The following is an 8,428-nucleotide window of genomic DNA, read 5'->3' as shown; positions in this document are numbered from 1 at the left end:
TTGGGGAGAAATGCAAATAAAAAAGCGGTGAGTGTTCTGTAGAGAATTCCCAAGCCTTTTGAGGGCTGCTACATGAAGGATGGAGAGGTTCACTAAAGGGAGCTTCTCTGGGTCACTGCTGGTGCAAAGATGTCGGCCGGGACAACCATGCCGTGAACTAATATGACAGCTTCTGGGTAAGTTTTTCATAACGTTAAGTACAGTGATACGGGCAGTCTCTTAAACATAAAGCAATCTCAGAGAGTGCCTATAGCATACAGGGGCAGGCGAAAGTAGGTTAATAACAATCTCTATATATAAAAGCCTAAGTGACCATTATGACCGAACAACCAGTCAACCAATCACTATGACATGCATTGACCTTCAGGGGGCAGATGCTCAATGCAGGAGCTGGCTGTGGGAGCGCACTACTGGTCATTGTGCTCCCACAGCCAACCTCTCGTGATCCCTCCCCCTGGCTGGCCAACCTCCCATAATCCCTCTCCTAGGCCAGTACCACCCTCCAGCTGGCTGGCCAACCTCTTGCAGTCCCTTCATCTCTCTCCTCAGCCAGCAGGCCCTGATTGACCCGGCCCCAATCAGGACTGGGCAAGATGGTACCAATCAGCCCTGATCACCAGCCAGGCCTCTAGTACAATAATAATAATACAAGAATAAACTCTTGCACTCACAACTGTAAACCTCCTTTTGCCAAGCCCTGTATTAATGATTTAGATTTCTAGAGAATATTATGGTGTGTGTGTGTGTGTGTGTGTGTGTGTGTGTGAGTGTTTGGGGTGGGGGTGGGGGTGGAGTGGGAATGGAAGGGGGAGAGGGTCACAGTAGCATTAAAACCCCAACGTGTCAAATACTTGTTAGCATTAGAAAGTGCACCCTTCCTCCTGGCTCTGCTTCTTTTCCACGTTTTCGGTAAAGCTGGAGGTTGGTTGGTGGTGGCACGTGAGAATCAGGAGGGCAGATGGGGGAGGCTCATCCTTCCAAAACAGTACCAGGGATTGTAGCTGGGATGGAGGGATCAAGGACAGCTAGAACTACAGGGAAGCAAGTATTTGGGGGTGTGATGGGGCTGACAGGTGATTGCCAGTGCAGGGACCCGAGTGTGGTAACATGCACTGGTTCTGCATGGCGACCAAACTGGTATCTGTGCTGGGCCTGTATGTCAGTTCTGCAAACTTTTGAGTGAGCCTTTGGGTAGCTGGTTTAAGCTGTGGATTTCATAATTCATGCTAAGCATATTTGAGAAAGCACACGGAGCCATCATTTGCACCTCCAAAGCCAAAGGTTCAAGGTCAAGAAAAACAAAAACAAGCCAGCAGAGGGCATCAGTCACACAGTTTTACACTATTTCCAACAGGCTGAATGCAGGAAAATGGGCCCGGACACAGTGCCATCTTGTGGAAGTTATTGATAGTCCCTTTCCTAAAGAAATTTAATAAGAGTCTTGCTGAATTGTGCTTAGGGAACTAGCTGAGGTCCCCACAAATTCAGGAAATAAACAGCACACTGGTATTTGATAAATTATAATAGCTACATTTTTGAGCACCCAGAGTGTACCAGGCACTGTGTTGGGCATTTTATATACATTGTCTTACCTGTGTCTCTTAATCCCGCCATGCAGGTATTATTTTTACTTTCAAGTTGAGTAGACTGAGAATTCCCCTAACATCTAACAAAAATCTTTACTGTCCGTCAAGGCCTATCCCTACTCACTTTTTACCATTCACATTTTATGATGTTTGGTCTCATATTGAGCACTAAATATATGACATACTGTTTTATGTGCTTGTGATAGATCTGTGACTCAAAGGTCCTTGACCTAATAGAGCTTACATTCTAGCAGGAGAAGACACAGAATAGACGTAAGAACGTAATAAAAGCCATGGGGAAAAATAATAGCATTAACTAAGGGGGCCAGGGTAGGTCTCATGGAAAAGGTAACATTTCAGCAAACACTTGAAATGCGTGAGGGAATAATCCAGACTCCCAGGGGAAGAGTGTTCCAGGAAGAGAAAGAGCAGATACAAAGGCCTGAAAGGTTAGCTTTTCCACCGTGTTTCTTGTAGCTTCAAAAAATATACTGTCGTTAGCTGTCACCCACTTGCGTGACTTGTTACTGTCTTGAGGACCCCTGCGTCTCTCTGGCCCCTGGGTTTGCTTTACTCTGTGCTTGCTCACGGCTCCTTCTCACCAGGGGCTCTGAAGATGGGACCTGGGTCTGAAACTCAGAACCCAATACAACTTACTGTAAAATGTGATTAAAAACAACGGGAATAGCAGTTTATACTACTCATTTAATAGCCAGCACCTTAACCGATCTTAATATGTCAACAGTACTGCGATTCAACAGTAACTTGAAATATAACAAACATACACACACACATACACATACACAAATGGGTGTATATGTGTGTAGTGGAGGTGGCTGGTGTGTCACATAGAGACTGTCATATTCTAAAAGGGCTACAGAAGCATTTTTCTTTTTCAGCACCCTTCTCTCCCTGTGGGTGAGGTCCATGTTTTTAAAATGGATTTACAATTGTAAAGATTTGCTTTAGAATCATGGAATTGCACTGAAGAGTCCAGTATCCATTTTCTGAGTGTTTATTTTTAAATTAAAAAAAACAGTTCTAAAACAGATGTTGGCCAGTACGACATTTTTTCCAAGTCTAGGATGAAAAGGACACAAGTATATCTTATTCCAAAGCCACTAGAAATGTCTGTATCTGCAAACGAACAGCAGACGTTATTTCCTTATCTCCTTGTGGCTTTCAACTTGTAGGATGTTTGTTGAAACATCCCCGTCAGTGTAGCTGTGGTGCCCAAAGTTCACAGACATTTACTTACCAGTGAGACTCTGGAAGGAAAGGATCAGAAGTTTGATTTCCCCTTACCTTTAGTTCTCTTTTCTCCATCTCTCAGGTGACTTGGGTTTTTCTGGCTGGAGACAGGGGAGCTCTAACAACCATCACTGGTCCAGCGGAAGACAGCTACAGGAACCTTCTGAACCTAACCAATGCCTTTTTATTAAAATCCAAAGCAAAGTTAACAGACTACTTCAGTATCAACACTACTGTGTCGTTTTCTCAACCAACACTTAAGTGATTTAGAGTCTTGGGTTACACCATTCCATTAGAAATGAAAGTTTGGTTTCCCATTGGCTGAAATGAGTTCTATTGTTCCTTCCTTTGTCAGGGGTCAAAGCCAGCATGTTCTAGAATGTTAGCTTGCAGTGGGTCAAGAGGATAACCTGGTCCTAGAACTCAAATAGCTTATTTTATTTTGCAAGCTTCTTTACTCCTGTCCCTCCTCTGGGGCTCCCAATAACTAGAACATTATGAATTCAAGGCAGGTTTGATGCATACATAAAGGGATGAGGGTATTTAAGAAGTGTTATTTTTATTACAGGCACAGTGGTTCGTTTCTTCTGATCATCCAAGTTATGGTCAACACAGAAGAATGTTGTATTTTTTAAACTCTCAAATGTTGAGGGAGAAGGTAGGGGCAGGGGACTTGAACAGAGGCATATGATGAAACTTAGAAACACTACAAACAGCAAATACATGTGAAAAAAACCTTCCCACATTTTCATTTTATTCCAGGCTGCTCCCTCCCACCTTTTTACTCGCCTACCTAATGTGAGGAAGGGACCACATTTCTTTGCCAAGATGGAATGGTTGCCCAGGAATTGGTTCAATTCTGCTACAACTTGCGTTTTCTTTCCTCGTGGTTCATCAGGTCAACCAAGTTTTAAAGTCCTCTACACTGCGTCACGCTGCCTATGAAAATAAGTTCATGTTGAAGGCAAAGTGGAAATGTATCAAATACCTAAAAAAAGGTGACTGTGAAAACCCTCCTGTTGAGAACCTCTGGGTCAGTTTGGGGAGGTGATGTGAGATCAGGAAGGCTCTCAGATGGAAACCTCATCCAATTAGAATGTAAGGTACAGGATCAGCCACCTGGGCTGCAGGTGAAGGGGCCAGAGGCTGGGGGCTGTGTCCTTTTGTGTCAGCTCATTAACTCCACGTGGGCTTGAGCTTCAGGTGATGATTTCCTGCTTTGGTGTCCTTGACTCTTCTTAGTTACCTGTGCTTCTAACTCGTAGTCCCCGAGTCTGGGATATAGGTAAAAACTGATGTGTTGTGTCATATGAAAATTTTAACTTGAGAAATGTTTCTTTTCATTTTGAGTAGAAAGTGAACTCCTTAGATTTTTATGGTCCAGAGAAAGAACACTGTTAGTGAGGGGTCTTGAACTGGGGATTCCACATGGACTCTTTGCCAGAGCTCACCTAGGGTAGACACAAAGGAAATGGAACACCAATTCCTGATGAAAAACACGATTACTTTCTAGTCCAGTAGGTTCCTGTCTTAATATGCTGAAGTGATCTCATCCAATATTAGAGACTTTTACACATTCTGGTTTAGACCATGTCAATCTTCAAAAAGAAAATTCTGAAGTAAACTTCAGGAAGGATTCAGATCACAGGTCTGGTGGGATGCCGTATATTACCTTAATAAACATTTTACCTGGATAAATCTTTGGGTGCTTTTTAAGACGACAGCTTAAAATTTTAATGGTGCAATTGCCATCTGAGGACTAAGGTATTAGAAAAAGTTCTTTCCCTTCAAAACTCACATAGATTCCATTATTCCAATACTTGACTGTCATAAAAAGTCTTTCTTATCAAGAAGACATTTCCTTGCCTTGTACTTTTATTCTGAATAGTACTTTCCCTCTAAATTTGTCAAAATATACGCTTATATGTTTAGGACTTACAATTTCTTCCATGATCTTACATATCTTATCTTCTACAATAATATTTAGAAAAAATAACAAAAATAGCAAGCTGTTTTAAAAAATATATATTTTTATTGATTTCAGAGAGGAAGGGAGAGGGGGAGAGAGAAATATCAATGATGAAAATCACTGATCAGCTGCCTCCTGCACGGTCCACACTGGGAATCGAGCCTGCAATATGGGTATGTGCCTTGAGAATTGAACTATGACCTCCTGGTTCATAGTTTTGACGCTGAACCACTGAGACATGCCGGCCAGGCAACAGAAAGCTGTTTTTATGCAATAATTATCAATGGGATCCTTGGAGACATCTGCTTTCTCTTCTAGACACCCAGAAGGTTTACTGCATCTTTTCATACTTTTATTGAACAGACATTTCAATCGAAGAGAGATTATCATTCACATCAGATAGCATCTTAAATCGCCATGCTTTAAGAACTTAAAATAAATCGTTTTTCAAGTTAAGCTCAAATTACGTATTTTTTACCTTACCTGGTTTTAGTTGAAACAAACTCTCTTTTTTTCCCCCCATTTGATTCTTCTTTAGAAAAAAAGAAACAGGACACATTTCATTTGTTTAAAATATATAGAATAAACTTTGTTTTTATTATAGACATGGATCAAAAATAAAAGTTTTTATGTACATATAACATTTAGTGCAAACAAAAGGCTTTTAAACACCACGATGAACATGCTGCTGGGAATGAAAGGAGATGGATGATGGGGTTAAGATGGTCGTCCTGGAACGGCAGGAGGGGGCCGCCTAGTGAAAACAAAACAAAACAAATAACACACACACACACAGAAAAAAACCAACCACACACACAAATGCAGAAGAAGCAAACCATGTTTGAGTTACAAAACAAATCCAAATAAGAACATGCAAATTATCCCACAAAAATCCAATTCAAATTAGACCGAAAAATCAAGCAGACATGGGGGACACGGGAGAATGCCGTGTGGCAGTTAGCCGTTCCCAGGATTTTTGTTCTGGCGATCAGCAGTGTGCTAGATACGAGCCATTTGAGTCCACTCCAAAATCTTACTCGGTGCCATGTAATGAGGATTCCATGCAATCGCATTCAGGAGAACTGGGCACAGTACTAGAGCCAAATATCTTCAGGACTCAAGTATCTGTCTCCCACCCTGACTTTGGGACACTCCCTGATTTCCAAAGATTTCCATCAATGCTGTACCATCTCCATAGTGGGGGAAGGGAGTTGATATAGAAATATGACAGGTGACATTTTCCCCCCAAGATGATGTCAAACGAGGTGTCAAAAGGTCCCATGAGCTATGTAATCACAACACAGAACATGTCAGGGCTGGAGGAAAAATTGCAAGTAAGAATTTGCTGCAGGTGAATAATATCCTGATGTTGACAGCCTTTCCGGGCCGAGGGAAACTACCAGGGGAGGCCTGGTCCATCGCGCTTCATTTAGACATCAGCCTCTTTGGGTGTTTCACGGCTGGAGAAGGTCCAGTCAGGTCTCCAGCACCAGGCACGGCTCTGGTTTCCGCCAGTATCTACACTTCAATTTCCTCTTTCTAACCAAATCGGGAACAGACTCAACGTTACCGCAAGCCATTTGCCGGGAGGTTAGCTCGGTCCGGCGCCCTACCCTCTGCGGGACTTCTCTGGGGCTACATGTTCAACAACATACTCACTTCCGTCTTACTCTCGTAACACTTCAGTGAGTGGAGCAATGAGGTCTACAAAAAAAACAAACACAAAAACAAACTTCTTTTTCATCTTCTCTAAGATGTTAAGGAGCCAAAATGATGGGGCTGTTTCTGAGCAGTAGTCAAAAAAAAAAAAAAAAAAAAAAAAAAGACCTCCCCTCCCCCCAAGTTCAAGACCATTTTTTCTTTGGCCCAATTTAAGTTGCCTACACTAAAGAGGCCTCACATCCATATAAATTCGTCTTTGGTACCTAACCTTTCAAGTGAGGAGGTTGAGGGGTGGGGGGGAATCTGCAAGCCTTGAGCTGTGGAAATCCAGGTAATGGGTGTCCCTGGTGTTTTCATGAAGAAAGAGGAATCAAATTCCAGGCAGGCTCAATGAGATTTATTACCTGCCCAGCAAACAAACTATGTTTGTGTTCTGGAGGGCTTTGGGACATTTTAATGACCTCAGCAGGGTGGGAAGGTGAGCTATTAAACCGAGCAGCGGGTCCCCAGAGCTGAAGGGACATTCTGTTTGCATTTGCCACAGTGCTTTTCTGTTGGAGTTACTTTGGTGCTCTAACCCAGACACAGGGCCAGAAACTCCCTGTCTCGGAATACGGGGTAATCCCCCAAAATATGGGTTAAATCTGAAAAGACAGAAACATCAATTGAGCTATCAGCTGTTAAAGTGTGTATACCTTTTTGGGGGGACACCCTGTATATTTCACCAAGAGGGAGAATATTTGCTTCCAACCTCAGAATGATGTTTATCCCAAACAACTCTGCCTTTTCCTCTTCACGTATCCCGGGTCTAACTTTCCCCTCGGAGTCTGTTAGGTCGTGGGTCACAGTAGTGTGGGTTCTGCTATTTCCTTTCCGTTATTTTCTATATATTGTTTGCGGCACCATGCTGAAGGGCTTGAAGGCAAGTCCTGAGACTATTTGGACCTTTTATATCAAGAGTTTCAAAGGTACCTGATACTGCTGCCACCTCTAAAATAAAAGTTGGAGGACTTTATTTGAACACTGAGTAGCTAACAAATTTCAAAGGCTCTCATCGCAGTATTTCAACATGTGAGTTCATCGACTTAACCAATATTATATAATGTTAGGTTCTACCTTCTTAAGCTTTCTGAAAAATAACTTCCCAGAATTGTTCCACCAGAACAGGAAGGTGAGGAGACAGGAAAAGCTGAGTATGGAACATGGCATAATTCATACAGAAAATACCCAAGTATCAGTGAGAGTGATGAGTCACCTCGATTCTCTCCCATCTGCCTCGGGGCTGCCATCCAGCCTCACAGTGACATTCCTGTGGCAAGATCCCCCGGCAAGGTCTTCCTCAGGACATTTTTCTTTTCTGTCACAATCTCACAAACCTTCTCTGCTTGCTTTCCTGGCTCTTCGTTCAGGGAACTTAACATCCTAGAGCAGCAGGGAGCCTGAAGTCTTGGGCAAGTGGGACAAGAAAGGCCATGCAAATAGGCATCCTTCTCGATTCTTCTCTGAGGCTCTTTCATTTGAAATCAGCCTTGATCCTTCCCTTTATGAGAATACAACGAGGGGGGGGGGGGTGGTGGAATTTTTGAAGGAGCTCTTGTTTGGAGAGCGAGAGAGAAAAGGTATTGAAAGTTATCTGTATCCTCCACAAGCCTTGCTAAGACTCACTGTGCGCACCTCTCGTGCTTCCTGCCGCCTGTTCCCATGTGACCTTCCCGCTCAGGTCCAAACACTCCTAGGACAAAGCACCAGAGCTCCAGTAGGACGGTCCTACGCTGGGAGCACTGGCCGCTCTCACAGGTGACCTTCTCTGCTGGGCTGGGCACACCCAGTGCCTTTTCCCGCCAACCTGTGAAACGCTCTGTGAACAAACAGAGCATCAACGGCCAAGTGAGCCTGAGAAACATGGAGACACAAACCCTCTCCTGGAGGCTCACGATGCAACCCGATATCCGTACAGTCC

At 43.3% G+C, this 8,428-nt stretch overlaps 1 protein-coding gene across 3 annotated transcripts in view; it reads right to left on the bottom strand.

Annotated features, from left to right (window-relative positions):
• Window positions 1–5,377: 5,377 nt before the first annotated feature.
• The window catches only part of DNM3 (dynamin 3), a 359,120-nt gene continuing 356,069 nt past the window's right edge, over window positions 5,378–8,428 (bottom strand). Inside the window, exon 20 of one of the 3 annotated variants that reach the window (XM_084865978.1) lies at window positions 5,378–5,560. In XM_084865978.1, coding sequence (XP_084722104.1) covers window positions 5,524–5,560 — 37 coding nt within the window. In that variant the 3' untranslated portion in view covers window positions 5,378–5,523. Of the gene's footprint in view, window positions 6,511–8,428 lie in introns of all 3 variants that reach the window. The other 2 variants (XM_084865975.1, XM_084865977.1) reach the window with 2 other exon arrangements.

The sequence above is a fragment of the Pipistrellus hanaki genome (assembly GCF_964339955.1).
Source record: "Pipistrellus hanaki genome assembly, chromosome: 18".
In the NCBI taxonomy this organism is placed as follows: domain Eukaryota; kingdom Metazoa; phylum Chordata; class Mammalia; order Chiroptera; family Vespertilionidae; genus Pipistrellus; species Pipistrellus hanaki.
The sequence above is the reverse complement of the archived record's forward strand: the minus strand, read 5'-3'. Positions and strand labels throughout refer to the sequence as shown.